The sequence below is a fragment of the Dreissena polymorpha genome, chromosome 7 (genome assembly GCF_020536995.1).
Source record: "Dreissena polymorpha isolate Duluth1 chromosome 7, UMN_Dpol_1.0, whole genome shotgun sequence".
Lineage (NCBI taxonomy): Eukaryota > Metazoa > Mollusca > Bivalvia > Myida > Dreissenidae > Dreissena > Dreissena polymorpha.
In genome coordinates, this window is record NC_068361.1 from 107,006,155 (window position 1) to 107,026,604 (window position 20,450).

The following is a 20,450-nucleotide window of genomic DNA, read 5'->3' on the forward strand; positions in this document are numbered from 1 at the left end:
GAATAAACATAAAAATTGCATAGTCATTACAAAATTCTATTGTAAATGTTTCAACTCTGTCGTTCTGATGCATTGCTATTTAAAACTTGGGATTACTATGCTGTGGTAGAATGCAGCCAATACATCTGAACTACAGTGTTTAGTTTTGACCACTCAACAATAATAAATCAAGAATTTATTCTTAAATACACATAAAGATAGATGTAATATGGAAAATACATTTCTGAATGAAATTCAATAACTGAAAAATGCCATAACAAGAATTGATATTTCACAAGACTGTCAACATAATTTTACACAGTAATTCTTTAGTCTTGCTATCAAGGAAAATAATTCAAACTGGTGCAAGTGAGAATAATAAATATGTTTATGTACTTGTCATATGTCATAAGTAACAAAGTTCTTAGCAATAATACATATTAAATTAAATTTGCAAAACATGTTCTTAAAATGTTAAAATTATGTTTCACTTTCATGTATGAAAGATTATGGTAATGTAGGAGGCTAATTTGCAAATATATGCAGTCCACTCTTAAACAAACCTGGGTTATTGATAATGATGCTCATATATTGTGCAAGATTGACCCAATTACTAAAGACATTTTAGGGGATCTCTCACACATAATTTTTGTAAACTATTCATTTAATAAACTATTCTACACCATAACCAAATCAGAAACTGCTGAAATTTGCACAAATACTTTTTTAAACTATCAGTTTACTAAATGTACTATACTTGTACCCAATCAGAACTGCAGGCATTCGTTCATCCACTTTCAGGCACAATGAAACCACCTCCCCTTTGATCACAAATGGAGACAACTCATGCTCAACCTGTAAACAATCGAAAACAATTTATAAATAATAGTTTGAAAAACAATTACACCCAAGCGTGTTTTATCATTTACAAATAGATACACTCTAAGTGAGTTTTATCTAAATGTCCCCACTTTCATGATTATTATTTAAAGGTAAAAAACTAACAATTTGGAGTTCTCTCATATAATATATAGGCACACCAAAATTGTATTTGGTTACTGCAAGCCTATTTAAAGAGACCTTGTCACAATAGTACATATTGTACAAATAAAAGAACACTGTATGCCAGGGAGCAAAATGACACTAATATTGTACAAATAAAAGAACACTGTATGCCAGGGAGCAAAATGACACTAATGCTAAAGAATCAAAAAGGAAAACACAGTTTCGTTAATTAATAATTATCATTTGAAATATATAACAATCAAGCATTACATAAGCAAACTAAAACAATAATTTGGAACGTTTCCGTTGATTTAATTCAATTTTGTAATAACCAGTAGATCACTAATTTTAAGCATAGAATGCATGCCTATTTATAACAGTACAAATGGATAAGTGGTGACAGAGGTAGCCTTTCAACCTCTGATACAGATAAACTTTTTTCGAATTCTATTCTTTCTATAATTATTGAGCCCTTGATTTCCTGTGTAGAAATCTAGCAATTTAAGGCATTTCATGTAACACTTAAAAAAAGTCCCTTTTTATTTCAATCTCAGGTGACATTAGCTCTTGGAAGCAGAAACATGGGTCACATTCAAACTATTCATTTCTCTAACATTCAACTTAAACTTTAAACTTGATTATTATTGTATGTAGTTTTCTCATCTTTTGATTTCTACTCAAGCAAACACAAAAATACTATGTACCTTCAAAACAAGGTCCCATAAATGGCTGTATGTTAGACAAGTCCGAGTGGTTCCTTTATCACAAATAACACAATCATTTTCTGCATGTTTAGCTACAGCTTCTTCTACCAGACTGTGTAGAGTAACACCGTTGACGTCATAAACTGGACCAGTGATCTGTCATGGAACGAATTACAATATTAAGTATTTAAAAACAAGGCTATTGTCAAGCAATATGGTCCCCTACCAGCTCCACCATTGTCAGAAATTCCACCATTTTCAGAATATTTTTTTTTTGGTTACCATAGCAACCAAAATTGTTGACGAAGGAACAAAATAAAATGACGTGCATAATGTCCATATTGCCATCTATCCATGTTGCAAGTTTCATGAAAAAATATTAAGAACTTTTAAAGTTATCGCAGAATCCAGAAAACCACAATTTTGAGCAGTATTTCTAGTATATTAGTTGCCATAGAAACCATAATTTTTGACGTAGGAACAAAATGAAATGACATGCATAATGTCCATATTGCCATCTATCCATGTTTCAAGTTTCATGAAAAAATATTAAGAACTTTTAAAGTTATCGCAGGATCCAGAAAACCACCATTTTCAGCAGTATTTCTAGTCTATTTGTTGCCATAGCAACCATAATTTTTGACGCAGGAACAAAATGAAATGACATGCATAATGTCCATATTGCCATCTATCCATGTTTCAAGTTTCATGAAAAAATATGAAGAACTTTTAAAGTTATCGCAGGATCCAGAAAAGTGTGACAGACTCACAGAGCGCAAACCATAGGTCCCCTCCCGTGAAACCGGTAGGGGAAAATAAATAAAAGTTATGGTCACAGTCAAAGATAGCTTCAATCAATGATAATGGGGGTAACATATTGTTAATAGTTTATTTAAAGTGTATTCAAATTCGCTAAAATGTGGCTTTTTTTTCAATGCCATGATTTTGTTTGATAAGCTAATTTCAGTCTACAGTAATTGAAAACAAACATGTGCACAAAAAACTTCACTGGAAAAAAGTTAATCCTGAGTCTTTTAAAACTATATCCCGAGGTTAAATTAACAATTAGCAGGGTTCAGTCTTTGAACATAATGATTCAACCAGTTTTAAGTTGCCTAATACTTAATTATAGTTGACTCACTATCAAAGATTGAACAAGTAATTATTTTATACATCAATAGCCATGTAGTAGTAGCAGTACTCAGTCGTGCAGTAAAAAGTCCGCTAGGGACCGAGGTCATTGATTTGATCCCCACTGTGGGAGGATTTATTAGATCTCCTCCAAAGACATCTAGTACTGGTTATAGGCCCAGAAAATGAACTCTAGAGCGTTGCAAATAAGTAGTTAGTACTTCAAATGCAATCAAGCTAAAATAAATAGGTTTAAACTAATCCTTAGGCTTAGCGCTGCGTATAAGTAATTTACCTTAAAACAAGTTGTATTTTCCATTATCTCCGATTCTGAAACAGAACGAAAAGTGATATTGTGACGTCGTAAAATTGGATTCGATATTTTAGGCATATGTTCAATGGGTATGAACAGGAATGTTATGAATAATAAACGTTGGGTACGAAACGGTAAAACTACACATATTAGCTTCAAAACTTTCAATAAAAGTTCTTCTACGGTTCAATGAATTATTGTGTAAAAAATAAAATGGCATTTAAGAATAACATAACAAAACGGATCCATGATATCGTACCCGTACACTGACAAAACAGCAGCGACTGACTTTTCGTCTATGGCTTTCGAACATTTTAAGTAAGTAGCATTTAATAATAAAATGGCGACTCAGACGAAATCCGAAACAAGTCGACAACATGAAATTCATAGAAGAGTTCAGAGAAAAATTGCTGGAGAATACTTGGATCAAGTTGATCCTGGTGTGATTTACATTTTTGTTAAAAATTATATCACGATCTTCGTGATATCATAATTGTATGGGTTGTTTGTGTATGTGGCATAGTTGTTTAGACATAATGATTTCGGATTTTTTATAAATAGTGCGTTGTAGTATCGTCCAGTCACCTGTTTCGGTCGGTCACCTATTTCGGTCGATGGTAGATTTATTGCGCGTGCGCTCTATCCAAGTGACGAATGACGTCAATGTTTTGTCTGTACATAGCAAATGTCAACATCGACGGCTACTCGCAGTGTTTATAAAAAATAACAGCGCCCTCACACTACTTTGGGGGAAGGGGTCTGCAGCCCTTAGGAGGGGGGATTTTCGCAGCGTTTTCCTTTTTGGGGATTTTTTTACTTACTCTCTCATTATTGCATTTGTACACATTTGCACTATATTCATTGCATTTTTCATAATTTAGTATGTTTGCAAAGATTAAATTGAAATTGAATTGGGGACGATTGAACATTACCTGTACGCAAAACTTAACATCAAACAGCGTACCCTAACCCTTAACACAACTTACACATAACAACTAACGCAACACCTTATAATCCTTTTTATCCTATATATTTCCTTAGTATCGGGGGCTACCCCCCCTCCTCCCTCCCCCCCCCCCCCGCTTTGTCGATAGTGGTAAACAACTGCGTACCGGTAAAGTTCAATCTAGCCTAGAATTGAGATATAATAATCATGAGACACATCTTTCTATTGAAAAAAAAAATTTTTTTTTTTTTTAGGGGGAATTTTTCCCCCCAAAAGGGGAAAAAAGTATACTTTTCAGGTGGGGGACTGCCGCCGAATTTCGGCGGCAGATTTAATAGATTGAGGGCCCTGAATAAGGACACAACAAGTTCAGATTTAAATCTGAATTGATTACCATCGACATTTTGATCATTTTTGCTATTACTTTTTATGTCCCCCACTACTATAGTTTTTATATTGTTTTTGCCCTGTCTGTCTGTTGGTCTGTTGGTCCGTTGGTCTGTCTGTCTGTTTGCGCCAACTTTAACATTTTGCAATAACTTTTGCTATATTGAAGATAGCAACTTCATATTTGGCATGCATATGTATCTTATGAAGCTGCACATTTTGAGTGGTGAAAGGTCAAGGTCATCCTTCAAGGTCAGAGGTCAAATATATGTGGCCAAAATCGCTCATTTTATGAATACTTTTGCAATATTGATGATAGCAACTTGATATTTGGCATGCATGTGTATATCATGGAGCTGCACATTTTGAGTGGTGAAAGGTCAAGGTCAAGGTCATCCTTTAAGGTCAGAGGTCAAATATATGTGGCCCAAATCGCTTATTTTATAAATACTTTTGCAATATTGAAGATAGCAACTTGATATTTGGCATGCATGTGCATCTCATGGAGCTGCACATTTTGAGTGGTGAAAGGTCGGCATGCATATGTATCTTATGAAGCTGCACATTTTGAGTGGTGAAAGGTCAAGGTCATCCCTCAAGGTCAGAGGTCAAATATATGTGGCCAAAATCGCTCATTTTATGAATACTTTTGCAATATTGAAGATAGCAACTTGATATTTGGCATGCATGTGCATCTCATGGAGCTGCACATTTTGAGTGGTGAAAGGTCAAGGTCATCCTTCAAGGTCAGAGTTCAAATATATGTGGCCCAAATCGCTTATTTTATGAATTCTTTTGCAATATTGAAGATAGCAACTTGATATTTGGCATGCATGTGTATCTCATGGAGCTGCACATTTTGAGTGGTGAAAGGTCAAGGTCATCCTTCACAAGGTCAAGGTCATTCTTCAAGGTCAAACATCATATAGGGGGACATTGTGTTTCACAAACGCATCTTGTTTTGTGCTCTTTTTACAAAAATATCATCAACATACAGAAACTTTGTTTTCGATAGTTCCGAGTATGCCAAAGCCTGCTACAGTCACTGCTATTTTAATGTAACTGTTATGACAACCCTCGCCGAAATATTGAGGTGAGTCAATCGACCGAAACAGGTGACGCAGTACACAACTTTCCTCGTAGGTTTTCATGGCAGAATCTTGGAAAAAAAGGGGAAGCACTTGAACGATCTCAATAAATTAATTGATGGGCTGTATTAAATAAGTCTTGCTGTGCGTATTTTTTATTTTGCCGACTTAAGTGTATTAAATCTAAAATATTTTGGATTATTTGTTACATCGACCGAAACAGGTGACTCGAGGATACGATACATTTTGGTTTTACTTGTGATGAGAATAGTAATTTCCAACAGTATGCAATTTAAGTTATAATTTTTATTTTAGGACAACTGTGTAATTTAAATCTCCAAAATATTCTTTCTGTTATGAATAAGTCTATAATATTTTCATAGGCTGACAGTCGATTGGTGTATAGCGGATTTTGTTGAGTAACGGATACTGTTAAACGTGTTTTGCAAAATACTTTTATTGATGTTAAGATTGATAGTTGAATTGAATACAAAAAGCCTATCATTGTTAAGTCGATTCATGTTTTTGTTGATGTGTGTAAATGTTTACAACTGTTTCTTTTTTTGAAAGCAAAACAAGGTCACGTTATGTACGCACCGTTTATGTGATGACAGGAAAAGTGCAGACCAATGGTTTCTTGAATTTTGCAGAGTTTGCTTGGTAAACATAATGTTCATTGATGTAATAGTTTAGTATTATGTGTCCTTTACAAAAGTAAGAATGCTCAGAAACCAAATTGATGCATACCATATAAAATAAGCATGAAAGCTGCAACTCGGGATTTAGTGAATAAAGGACATGTGGTGACCAATATTCAGGATTGTGGGGATTGTCTCAAAATAAATATAAACTCAATTGAAGTTGTCCAATACACGTGGTTAGCGTGTGGCTATGATATTGATTAGTGAAAACATCATTGTTGATGAAAAATAATCAAATTATAATGAACAAACGATTTCTCTGTAAACATATTTTTCACTATCAAATCTATATATATATAACAAGGTATTCAACTCAAAATGACCCGAATATAGAATGCATCACTTTGAACAGCCAATACTTCATCAATTGTGCAGCGATTTCCATGAACTTGGTCTTATTAAACACAGAAATGAATTTCCTTTCTGGAAATGTACATATATTGCAATTATTTTTTACAAATGCTGTGTCAAATTTCAAGAAATAACAAGATACACATGTAATCCGATAAAGACCTAAGCGATCCGATAATGGCTGAATCAGTGTACCATGAAATTCATGCTGTAAACAAATATTTATTTTTTTCGGAAATTTAAAACCGCTGGCATTTTTCAATAGGAAAGACATGTGTCTTATTATATCTAGGTTTAATGGTTTAATTACTGAAAGCATGGTGTTTACGTTGATATGAGACTCGAAGTCCTTAGCTATCCGTTATACAAAAATCAACTGTATTCGTAACAAAAAGAATGTTTTGGAAATTTAAATTACACAGTTGTCCTAAATTAAAAAAAATTAATACTTAAATTGCATTCTGTTGGAAATAAGCTCATTTACTGCGATTGCAAAGGATCCAGGGTAAAAGCCACAGACTGTGATGCTTAACGTGCCTTTTTTACGCCATCCATGTTTCAGCTCATCATTTGCATCCTTCTTTTTTTCTGCTATAGATAGAATATAATTATATGTTAAAATATGGATTAAAAAGCTGGTGTTTGCATCATGTGTCTCGGGCAGTCTATGTTTATGACACATCTTGTTTATCTTACATGCATACTCCCTGTAAGTGTTCTTAACATCAATGGTGTGTACCTAATTCCTATATGATAAATGGGTGAAGAATGTGTTGAATTTCGAATTTAATAAATGAATTCGGTCACAGTAATTTCTTTCTTGTTTAGGTGGACATATTGTTCAAGAATTTTTCCCAGACAAACTCTCACAGTTCAAACAGATTGACAGCGACACAAAAAAGAAATTTGATGCACAGCATAGAAAGTACAGACGGACAGAATCAGCATATAGCATCCAGGTATTGATTAGTGATCATTTGACAACGAAGTATTGTAAAGAAATATATAAAAAATGCAATATAGAATTGTTTATTGTGTATATATAGCATTCCAGGACAAGCATTTTTATGAATGACTCATTTAGAACAAAAATCATTGTTTATTTTGGTGATAAACTATGACAAAATTTGAAATCATCTGTTGCAGAATTTTTTTTTGTCCATAAATATAGCCAGTCTGAATTTAATTATATCATTATTCCCATTGCCTTAATGTGTAACAGATACATGTAGCACCAAATGTTGGATGCAAACATTGTAGAATAAGGAGACATCATCAAATAATCATGTTTTTTTATCTTAACCAGAACATCTGTTGGTTGATAGCTGCAATGGGTGTCTTCTACTACACAGACTTCTACCTTGCACTGATGTATGACCACAGAATTCTCAGGTACGATGCATAACATAATCTATGAAGATTATACTGAATGTTGAATATTGTTACATATAGCCATTCTTTTAAAAATAAGTTGTGGTCACTATTGCCGGTGGCATTAGGGTTTAAAGTTCAGATATCTTCAAACATTGAACCCTTAAACACTTACATACATATTTTGACGCATTTGTGGTCCCTTAGAAAGTTAAATTTAATTAAAGCCCTTTCTTACTAGATTCATGTTTTAAAGGCTTCATCTCCAAACCTTAGATACTGATGAGCAGCAAACAGCATAAAACCTGAACAGACTGCGAGTTACCAGACAGTTTTGGTTGTATGCTGTTTGCAAAAGCCATTTTCACTTTGCTTCTCATTGGGGAAAGTTAAATGTTTGTGTTTGTTAATAAACAATTCTTTAACCCCAAACTGAGAAACAACGAACAAATCTTATTTCTTAGATAAAACAATTTGCTTCATGATAGACTTCAGTATACAAATTTTAGTCCTAAATGGCGGATGTTTTATATATATATTGTTATGATATATTCAAAAAGGCATTTTTTGCATCCACAAATGACAGGCAGAAGTTTTAAGTAAGTTGGATTGATAACTTAAATATAAATACCACACCAATTTGTCATTTGTCTGTTAGGTGTGCCAACTTTCCTGTACGTCTGCTTCTTATCCAAATACATGTAATGGTTATTATTAGTGTTTTATATGAGTTCTTAAAATTGCCATAGTGAAATCTTAATGTTTGATAAGTGGAATCAAGAATTTACTGTTCAATGTCTTATCTTAAGTATTATGGAATATCATGTGTCCTAGGTGTTTTTAAAAGATATTTGTATTAGACAAAGGAGGATCATATGACAAATGTGTACATTGTTCAATCATAATTAAAACATATTTATTAAAAAAAAGTATAAGTGCAATGCAACTTATGAGTTATAACTGTTATTTTTGCTTTTATGACAGTTTATTATGTTCATACCAGAGTTCAAGATAGTAATGTTAATTAAAGTAAGAGCACATCAATATTAGCTCATTGACAGTTTGCAGCAATCACAAAGTGCAAACTATTGTTTAAACAATTAGTAACATGTCAGATTTCACAAGACCCCTAAAGGAAGCCAAAGGAGAACAGTAAATAAACTAGGATTGTGTTACACAATATCAGTCATGTTTTGCAAAAACTTGGCTTAATGCATGTGTTTAAAGTGTCATCTCAAATTATCCTGAGCAGTCTGCACAGGCTTATCAGGGACGACACTTTCAGCTTTTATGGTATTGTAGTCTGATGGAAATCTATTCTTATTAAAAATCCAGTTAATGCGGAAAGTGTCGTCCCCATGAGCTCCTATGCTTACTTGCTTTCAAGGATGTGGTTCAACTCTGGTGTGATACTCATCGGTGTCAACATGGGTATCGGTCTTTTCCTGATTGTGTACCTGTCATACTTCAAGAAGATCAGCTCTGATAACTGGGAGAGGGAATATCCTGCTGCCATACCCGTTGCATCGGCTGCATTTGTCGTCGGAGGCATTTTGTAAGTTGACGAAAGTGTGGCAAGTTTGTTTAACTCTTTACCACTCATATACACATTTTGACCCTTTTTGAAGTCACTTAGAAAATGAAATTAAATGAAATACATTTCTTGCTTAATTCAAGTTTTAAAAGCTTCATTTACAAAGATACTGATGAGCAGCAAACAGCATAGAACCTGAACAGAGTGAGAGTCGCATGTTATACATTTTTATGTCCCCCACTATGGTAGTGGGGGACATATTGTTTTTGCCCTGTCTGTTGGTTGGTTGGTCTGTCTGTCTGTCTGTTTGCGCCAACTTTAACATTTTGCAATAACTTTTGCTATATTGAAGATAGCAACTTCATATTTGGCATGCATGTGTATCTCATGAAGCTGCACATTTTGAGTGGTGAAAGGTCAAGGTCATCCTTCAAGGTCAGAGGTCAAATATATGTGGCCAAAATCGCTCATTTTATGAATACTTTTGCAATATTGAAGATAGCAACTTGATATTTGGCATGCATGTGTATCTCATGGAGCTGCAAATTTTAAGTGGTGAAAGGTCAAGGTCATCCTTCAAGGTCAGAGGTCAAATATATGTGGCCCAAATCGCTTATTTTATGAATACTTTTGCGTTATTGAAGATAGCAACTTGATATTTGGCATGCATGTGTATCTCATGGAGCTGCACATTTTGAGTGGTGAAAGGTCAAGGTCAAGGTCATTCTTCAAGGTCAGAGGTCAAATATATGTGGCCCAATTCGCTTATTTTATGAATACTTTTGCGATATTGAAGATAGCAACTTGATATTTGGCATGCATGTGTATCTCATGGAGCTGCACATTTTGAGTGGTGAAAGGTCAAGGTCAAGGTCATTCTTCAAGGTCAGAGGTCAAATATATGTGGCCCAATTCGCTTATTTTATGAATACTTTTGCGATATTGAAGATAGCAACTTGATATTGGGCATGCATGTGTATCTCATGGAGCTGCACATTTTGAGTGGTGAAAGGTCAAGGTCATCCTTCAAGGTCAAATATATGGGTCAAAATTGCGCATTTAATGTCACTTCTGCAATATTGAAGCTAGCAATTTTATATTTGAAATGCGTGTGTATCTCAAGGAGCTGCACATTTCGAGTGGTTAAGGGTCAAGGTCAAGGTCATCCTACAAGGTCAAACATCATACAGGGGGACATTGTGTTTCACAAACACATCTTGTTTCTTAATTTGCTTCTGAGCAAGAAAGAGTTAAGTTGGACCAGGCTTAGTAGGTATTTTTACATTTACAAGTTCATTTCTTGGGTAGAAAAATTTCTCAGTGTGTATAGAGGTAGATCTTGTTTATGTTTCCTGTGGATTAAGGTTTATTATCTTTCCATAGGCATTACACCATCTGTGAAACATAGTTTGAATGTTATTATAAATGTAACTTTATTATGTAAATGTTCAACTGGCCTCTAATGAGATATATTAGCAAATGATAGAGCTGATAATTGTTGATTTCCATGTTAGATCATATTTTCATTTCATGATTGGTCATATAGTTTATGTTAACCAGTGGCAAAGCCACACTTGAAATATTTTATCTTTTATGACCTCAATTAAAGTAATACAGTCTTACACCAATATCTTTTCCTAAAATGCTCATATCATTTAATACATTCTGACTTTCTTTTTTTTCTTTCAATTGAATTGAGCGTCATTACATTTAATGCATATTTTGACTTTCTGTCTGTGGAAAACTTTAACCTTGGTTAAAGTTTTGCAATATTATATAACTTTTACAATATTGAAGATAGCAACTTGATATTTGGCATGCATGTGTATCTCATGGAGCTGCACATTTTGAGTGGTGAAAGGTTAAGGTCATCCTTCAAGGTCAAAGGTCAAATATATGGCTTCAAAGCGGCATCAAAACTTTAACCTTGGTCATAACTTTTGCAATATTAAAGAAAGCAACTTTATATTTGGTATGCATGTGTATCTCATGGAGCTGCACATTTGAGAAGTGAAAGGTCAAGGTCATCCTTCAAGGTCAAAGGTCAAATTTATGGCTTCAAAGTGGCGCAATTGGGGGCATTGTGTTTCTGACAAACACATCTCTTGTTTTTGAATGCATTTAAAATAGTCCCATGAAACACCAAGCCAGAGTGTTTTTATCAAACCTAATCATTTCATTTAAGTAATTGTGAAATTATCAGGTTATAATCTACTCATTCAGCAACTTTGCACAAAATATAATAAAATGTCCTTTTTTGTCAATCAATTTGTTATAATTGTGCTTGGAAGAGAGAGTGTAGTTATGCTTATTATGCCCCCCTTCGAAGAAGAGGGATTATATTGCTTTGCACATGTCAGTCTGTCGGTCGGTCTGTCCACCAGGTGGTTTCCGGATGATAACTCAAGAACGCTTGGGCCTAGGATCATGAAACTTCATAGGTACATTGATCATCACTAGCAGATGACCCCTATTGATTTTGAGGTCACTAGGTAAAAGGTCAAGGTCACGGTGATCCGAAATAGTAAAATAGTTTCCGGATGATAACTCAAGAACGCTTAGGCCTAGGATCATGAAACTTGATAGGTAGATTGATCATGACTGGCAGATGACCCCTATTGATTTTCAGGTCACTAGGTCAAAGGTCAAGATCACAGTGACCCTAAATAGTAAAATGGTTTCTGGATGATAACTCAAGAACGCTTATGCCTAGGATCATGAAACTTTGTAGGTAGATTGATAATGGCTGGCAGATGACCCCTATTGATTGCCAGGTCACTAGGTCAAAGGTCAAGGTCACGGTGACCCGAAATAGTAAAATGGTTTCCGGATGATAACTCAAGAACGCTTATGCCTAGGATCATGAAACTTGATAGGTAGATTGATCATGACTCGCAGTTGACCCCTATTGATTTTCAGGTCACTATATCAAAGGTCAAGGTCACGGTGACCTGAAATAGTAAAATGGTTTCCGGATGATAACTCAAGAATGCTAATGGCTACGATCATGAAACTTCATAGGTACATTGATGACGACTCGCAGATGACCCCTATTGATTTTGAGGTCAAAGGTCAAGGTCATGGTGACCTGAAATAGTAAACTGGTTTCCGGATGATAACTCAAGAGCGCTTATGCCTAGGATCATGAAACTTCATAGGTACATTGATCATGACTCGCAGATGACCCCTATTTATTTTGAGGTCACTAGGTCAAAGGTCAAGTTCAGGGTGACCCGTAATAGTAAAATGGTTTTCGGATGATAACTAAAGAACGCTTATTCCTAGGATCATGAAACTTGATAGGTAGATTGATCATGACTGGCAGATGACCCCTATTTATTTTCAGGTCACTAGGTCAAAGGTCACGGCGACCCGAAATAGTAAAATGGTTTCGGGATGATAACTCAAAAACGCTTATGACTAGGATCATGAAACTTCATAGGTACATTGATCATGACTGGCAGATGACTCCTATTGATTTTCAGGTCACTAGGTCAAAGGTCAAGGTCACAGTGACAAAAACATACTCACACAATGGCTGTCACTACAACGGAGAGCCCATATGGGGGGCATGCATGTTTTACAAACAGCCCTTGTTGAAGTATAATTTGCTCACAATTCAGAATGACCAAGATGACATCCCTTATTAAATGTTCTTCTAGTAGCTCTATAAATATGTACTTCTTCTGTATATAGTTCAGCTTATGACAAAAGTTAAGATTCTCTGCTTCTGGTGCAGCTGAAGTTTTACTTTGTGTACACAAGTGTGATAAATGTGAATCGTAGTTAATGTACCAGGAAGGTACTGGTATACAAAATAGACCTCTTTCTGATTAAGTGTCCATCAAATAAAACATATTAATGAAAGAAACGTCCTAAGTGGACTGGTGCAAAGGAATTTTGTAAAAATAATTTATTTCAAATGTTGTTAGAAGTATGATTTTGTTAGTGTGAAATTAGAGTATTATTTTTGGAGACAAAATAACTGTAATATATGTTTATTTTTATTTGTTTGCTTCAGAATGACAGTAGGACTGTGGCCAGTATGGGGAATCTTCACTCCGTTAATTTTACTCATCTTGTTCATGGGCATCGTAGTGACTATAGCCATGTTACCCAACTTCTGAATAGAACCAATACGTGTTAGCTGGTTTCAGTTAAACGATGGTTTTCGGTTGGACCAATCGGTTGAAGAGGGACATCTTCCAATATTGTGATATAAGATCATACGCATAGTGAAAAGAAAGGTTTTTGACGTGTACAAGTTTGAACAAAAGTGATTATAGTATACATATGTTTTATTCATTCAGTAAAATCAATCAATAAGGACATCTCTAATAATGTGATAATATTCAGGATGCAAAAAGTTTTGTATGATGTTGAAAGAGCTTACTTATTTCACTACCAGACTGCATAATGAAACTGATCAACCTAATGTGTCTTTCATATATTCAGTGTTTTTAGACAGTTTTATAATGAACTACACATTCCATCTCTAATATTGTGAAAAATGCAGCATGTTTTATATAGAAAGGTGTTTCAAAGGCTTTCAAAGCAAAATATTTATAATCCCTTTCCCCCATAAGAAGCAAAGTGAAAATGGCTTTTGCAACCATCATAAAACCAGAACAGCCTGCGAGTAACTTGCAGTCTGTTAAGGTTTTATGCTGTTTGCTGCTCATCAGTATCTAAGAGATGACAAAGAAGCCTTTAAAACTTTAATATAGTAGCAAACATCTTTAATTAAATTTAACTTAAATTAAACTTTGGGACTACAAATACATATCTAAGTGGTAATGGGTTAATAGACCAGTATTTTGTGTCATGTCATTGTGTAATCATTAGTGGAATGTATTACAGGAACCACAAAGAAATCTTCTAACAGATATGTGCAATGTTTTTCTAATGACTGTGATTTTTGCATTAAATCACAGCAGCATATTTCCATTAATAATTATTTTCAATTTTACTTTACATGTATTGTAGACCTATTGTAATAATGAATGATTTAAAGCTTTATACATGATTTGTAAATACATGCATAAAATGTGCAACTTATACAGGCTGTTCCCAAAAGTAAACGGATTATTGGGACTGAATGTTTTACAGTAACAGCAGTACAATGTATTGTGTGAAAGAGGTTCTAGTTAGTTGTTTAGTTTTTGTTTCAATAATATATTGCGTTTAAAAGCTGTTGCAATAATATTTATTAGCACCATTTTTTTAATATTAAAATTATAAACTCTACATGTGTTTTCTTTCAAAAGCAAAAAGTAACATGTTGGTATAGTTTATGCTTGCATTTAAAACTGTACAGTAAGTTAGAAGTATGTCAGAAAATAGTATGCCAATTAATTCAGCAAATTAAAATTCATACAATAATATCTAGATACGTGTAAATAACAATATAAACAAACTAACATGAAACAAATACAATAAATATGTTTTCTTTTCTGAGTAATAATAGCTCAGAATCTATTTCAGTCTGGTGCTGATCACATTTCGTTATCTTAACATTTCATTTATCGTGGTGTGTGTATTTTGAAGTTTATGAGGTCCTTTCCTAGCCAGAGGCTGCATTATGTGAGGAACCAGAGTGTCCTAGCACTTCTACCTAATTAACTTTCTAGACTCGTAAATGTTGGGATGATTGTTGAATTATAGTTGCAATTTCCAGTATTTCCTTGTTACTAAATCTTTTTTGTGGAAGACATTTATAGGTCATCTATTTTAAAAAAAAAAAATATCAGCTATTGTCATCACCTTGGCATCGGCGTCCGGTAAAGTTTTGCGTTGAGTTCCACTTTTCTCATAAAGTATCAATGCTATTGCATTCAAACTTGGTACACTATCATGATGGGACTGGGCAGGCAAAGTTAGATAACTCTGGCATGCATTTTGAAAGAATTATGTGCCCTTTTTATATTTAGAAAATTGAAAAATTTTGTTAAGTTTTGTGTTTAGGTCCATTTTATTCCTTAAGTATCAAAGCTATTGCTTTCATACTTGCAACACTTACTAACTATCATAAGGGGACTGTGCAGGCAAAGTAATGTAATTCTGACTGGAATTTTGACTGAATTATGTGCCCTTTTTATACTTAGAAAATTGAAAATTTGGTTAAGTTTTGTGTTTAGGTCCACTTTATTTCTAAAGTATCAAAGCTATTGCTTTCATACTTGCAACACTTACTAACTATCATAAGGGGACTGTATAGGCAAAATTATGTAACTCTGACTGACATTTTGACAGAATTATGGGCCCTTTACACTTAGAAAATTGAAAATTTGGTAAAGTTTTGTGTTTTGGTCCACTTTTCCCCTAAAGTATCATATATATTGCTTTCATGCTTGGAACACTGGCAAACTATCATAAAGGGACAGTAAAGGACAAGTTGCATAACTCTGGTTGTCATTTTTACGGAAATATGGCCCTTTTTTGACGTAGTTACTTTGAATATATGGTTACATTTTGTGTTTAGATCCACTTTACTTCTGAAGTATCAAGGCTATTGCTTTCAAACTTCAAATACTTTCATGCTATCATGAGGGAACTGTACCTTGCAAGTTGAATTTTACCTTGACCTTTGAATGACCTTGACTCTCAAGGTCAAATTATTAAATGTTGATAAAATTGCCATAACTTCTTTATTTATGATTAGATTTGATTGATACTTGACAAAACAACACTTACCTGACATACCACAATAGACTTCATCCCCCCCCCCCCCCCCCCCCGAATCCCCCCCTCAATTATTTTTTTTAAAGATCATCTAATAAATTACCACCACACCCTCACAAATATTTATTTTTATTATTTTATTTTTGAAATACCGTCCAACCATCCCACCCAAGAATCCCCCCTCCCCCCCCCCCCCCCAAAAAAAAAAATGATTTTTTTTTTGCATTTTTGGAAGATAATGTAATAAATGACCACACCCCCACACTATGCATCCCTCTCCACTCCGCCCTCCCTCCTTTGTGATTGAAATTGAGATAGTTCCCTTCACCTTTAAAAAGAAAAATAGATGAGCGGTCTGCACCCGCAAGGCGGTGCTCTTGTTCAATTTTTATGTGGTCTAGTGTCATTGAGTGAAGCCGAAAAAAACCTACCTGTCCAGCACCGTGACCACCAACCAAATTTTCATGCTTACGGGAACGGGAATAAAACCGGGGTGTTCTTGGTGAGAAGCAAGTGTACCAACCACTGTACTAGCCGGACAGCCTTAAAATAAAACATCCCTGAACAACTTAATAAACACACTTGGCATGAAGGGTGTTAACAATAAGCGCTAATCCTTACTATTCTACCACTATTCTACCTAAACTAAGTTAATGGTATCAGTACAGCTTTAATAGCCTTAATTAGCATTTTACAGGAAATGTCATGTGTCAGCTAAGTACACAGTGTAATGTAACCCCTTTTGAGAAGTATCTGGAAGAAACTGTGATGTAAATAAGACACAGGATGTGTGCGTGGATTATGTTGGGTTTTAATGTCTTATGCCTATGGTATTTCGGTTAAAACAACAGCTCAAGATCGCGATCAGCTTCACACGTAGATTTACAAGCAGCAGCACCACTCATGTGACTGGCCCTAAAAAAAAAGACATCCCATGTTTTTCAGAGGAACATGGGGTCCAACATGACCCATTAGATCAAGGAGAACCCTATGTTGTCCATGAAGATCAAGAAGAAATACAAGAAATACAAAAACATGGCAAAGAAGACAGACCTTTGGAATTTAAACGCAGCAGAGCTTCATCTGGAGTATGGGCACATGTTAAAGAACTGGTACAAGAATGTCAGGGATGTAAGATAAGAAAAGAATATCGGTAACAAAAGGCTGAACTTCTTAACACAGAACTTTGTATTCCTGACGTCTCAAATAGTGAGAGGGAATGGCAGATAAGCATGAAGTTTTAGCATTAATTTATATTACTCCTGTCGGTTTTTATTACATTAAGGTATTTTTATCCTGTCAATTGCCATATTAACTGTTGGATAAAGGATTGTGGGATATACTGTGTGATATACGATTAGTTTACACGTAACCTGTGTATTGCCTATATCATACGTAGGAACAAATGAACTAACAAATGACGGTTTCTATTGAGTTTAATTGACGTTTTAATTTTTAAACCAAGACAAGAAAAGCTTAAATTAAAAAACAAGAGGGCCATGATGGCTCTGAATCGCTCACCTGAATCAACTTAAATTCTATCAGGCCCATATACAATCCCAAGCCAGATTTCATTACTGTATACATTCTGACAATATTTCGTTAAGACGTAATGAAAACTGTGACCTCTTTCATCTACACAAGGTTTTACTAGAATCGGCCTGGTGACCTAATTTTTGACCACAGATGACCCATATACGATCCAAAATCAGATATCATTCTGACCATATTTATGATTGGCTTAAAACTGTGACCTCTATTGTCTACACAAGGTTTTTCTATGATTTGACCTAGTGACCTAGTTTTTGACCCCAGATGACCCAAATACAATCCCAACCCAGATTTCATCAAGATAAACATTCTGACCAAATTTCCTAAAGATTGGATGAAAACTGCGACCTCTATTTCTACACAAGGTTTTTCTATTATTTGACCTAGGGAACTAGTTTTTGACCCCAGATGACCCAAATACAATCCCAACCCAGATTTCATCAAGATAAACATTCTGATCAAATTTCATAAAGATTGGATGAAAACTGTGACCTCTATTGTCTACACAAGGTTTTTCTATTATTTGACCTAGTGACCTATTTTTTTTACCCAGATGACCCAAATACAATCCCAACCCAGATTTCATACAGATAAACGTTCTGACCAAATTTCATAAAGATTGGATGAAAACTGTGACCTCTACTGTCTACACAAACAAATTGTTGAAGGACACACGCACGCACAACGGACGCCGGACATCACACGGTCACCATGTCACTTCGTCTCGGGTGAGCTAAAAAATCACAAAATGGAAGCATCAGGATAAACATGCCGGTAATATATGGTTAATCTCCTGAATGGGGAAAGTTTATTGGGCTCAGCTCACTGGATAAATTCCTATGCTAGCAAAGTAAACTTTCCCCATTCAACACACTTACCACCTATTCTCCGTAAGCCTATAAGTAATGCCATATAATTACAATGTGTTTCGCTAAAATGTGTTCCTGAATGTGCTCAATGACGCACACGGAAAACCAAGGAATAAATATGGTTGTCCCTGGACTCTATACTGCAGCTGCATGAACCATACTGGATGCTGAAATTGTCCAGGATCAACACGGCAGTTTTGAACTGCCCTAAACTGCCATTTTGGCCTACCAGAGGACATTGCCAGACATACCAGCACATTCCGTATATGATCTGTGTTGATCTGGAATCTATATGGGCCTTTATATATCAGTAATTGAAGATGTATTTGTACATCAGATTGTATAAGACTAGTAGTTCTCCATATTATATATGCACGTTTTAAGCAGGGTTATCAATGTTTTACAAGAGCTCTGCGGTCGGAGACGGATGCACCCCGAAACAGGGACTTGACACACGATTTATTGCAACAAAACTGACCATAAGAGTTAATGTAATCATATAAGTGTGACTGTTTGCACAGAATTATGCACTTTAATAGGCCCATTACTCAATCCTTTGAAGACATAATTAAGACAAACCAATTTAACTTTGAATGTTTCAATTACTTTCAACTTGTGACCCCAATTTGAATAGGGGTCATCTACTGTCAAAGGCCAATGCACATGTAAAGTATCAATCCAATCGGTCAATTCATTGACGAGTTACTGATCAGAAAAAGATTTTTACACTTATAAAGACCTTTGACCTAGTGACCCCAATTTCAATAGGGGTCATCTACTGTCCAAAGCCAATGCACATTATTGGGAAGTATCAAGCCAATCGGTGAATTAGTTGACAAGTTATTCATTGGGAACAATTTCACACTTAGTGTGACAGTGAATTTTGACCTGGTGCCCCCAATTTCAATAGGGGCTATCTACTGTCCAACGCCAATGCACATGGAAATTATCAAGCCAATCAGTCCATCCGTTCACAAGTTATTGATATGAAACAGTTTTATCTCTTAGTGTGACAGTGATGTCGAGCTTTGACCTAATTACCCCAAGTTTCAATAGGAGTCATCTACTGGCAAATCCAATGCAAATGGGAAGTATCAAGCCAATTGGACTATCCGTTCACAAGTTATTTGATCGGAAACGAACTGTTCTACTGACGGTGTTCCGACTGACATCCAGCAAAACAATAATTTACAATTTACAGCTCAGTTTAGATTTCACTATGGAGCACTGCTCATACCAGCCCTTGCATGCTAAACGCAGTTGGAACTCTTAGAACTATTGTTATAGAACTATTGTTACGTGCGTACTCTTAAACCATTTGAGTTCTATTTATACAAACACCTTAGTACATGGTACCTGTTAAATTTTTCGCCAACCAACAATTTAGCTGTACAATGCAAGTCCAGCATTTTCCGTGAATGCAACCATTCATTTGGATTTTCACAATAACTACAATGTGAAAGCAGCTTTTAATTCCTTTCTTTCTTTTAATAAATAGTGTTTGATTTATAATTGTTAATTCAAAATAAAAGGATAAATTGAAGGTTGTGGAAATTTGAAAACAATCGTGTGAGCATAAAGCAGAGTAGTTTATTATAAGCTAATTAACAATGCTGGACCTAAATTGGATTCTTCCTTGAACACACAAAGTTCGGCAATCGCCATAGGAATTACGTACTACTATAAGCAGCTTATCTTCTAAAATAAATATATTGATGAACAGTGTATGCTCCCTGTTACTCATGGCATCAATCATTGATACAAATTCATCATGACTGACTTAATGTTAGTTGACAAAAAAGGTGGACAAATCACAAACATATATAAAACAACAACACA

The 20,450-nt window shown here is 35.0% G+C and overlaps 2 protein-coding genes across 2 annotated transcripts in view; one reads left to right on the forward strand and one right to left on the reverse strand.

The window, feature by feature from the left end:
- The window catches only part of LOC127837188 (beta-alanine-activating enzyme-like), a 25,414-nt gene extending 21,929 nt beyond the window's left edge, over window positions 1-3,485 (reverse strand). The window contains exons 1-4 of the mRNA XM_052364114.1: window positions 3,392-3,485; window positions 3,115-3,149; window positions 1,689-1,844; window positions 743-834 (exon numbers count right to left, since the gene is read on the reverse strand). Of these exons, the coding sequence (XP_052220074.1) occupies window positions 743-834; window positions 1,689-1,844; window positions 3,115-3,138 (272 nt within the window). The 5' untranslated portion in view covers window positions 3,139-3,149; window positions 3,392-3,485. The remainder of the gene's footprint in view (window positions 1-742; window positions 835-1,688; window positions 1,845-3,114; window positions 3,150-3,391) is intronic.
- LOC127837191 (transmembrane protein 128-like) lies at window positions 3,425-14,587 on the forward strand. The gene is made up of 5 exons (XM_052364117.1): window positions 3,425-3,572; window positions 7,434-7,564; window positions 7,912-7,997; window positions 9,364-9,531; window positions 13,532-14,587. The coding sequence occupies exons 1-5, from the start codon at window positions 3,473-3,475 to the stop codon at window positions 13,635-13,637; spliced, it is 591 nt and encodes a 196-aa protein (XP_052220077.1). The 5' UTR covers window positions 3,425-3,472; the 3' UTR covers window positions 13,638-14,587.
- Window positions 14,588-20,450: the final 5,863 nt, after the last annotated feature.

Excerpts from the sequence above, each read along its gene's own strand:
- LOC127837191 (XM_052364117.1), top strand. The coding sequence starts at position 3,473 with ATGGCGACTCAGACGAAATCCGAAACAAGTCGACAACATGAAATTCAT. Across the intron at positions 7,565-7,911 it reads AATCAGCATATAGCATCCAG|AACATCTGTTGGTTGATAGC; the intron begins GTATTGATTAGT and ends TATCTTAACCAG. Across the intron at positions 7,998-9,363 it reads TATGACCACAGAATTCTCAG|GATGTGGTTCAACTCTGGTG; the intron begins GTACGATGCATA and ends CTTGCTTTCAAG.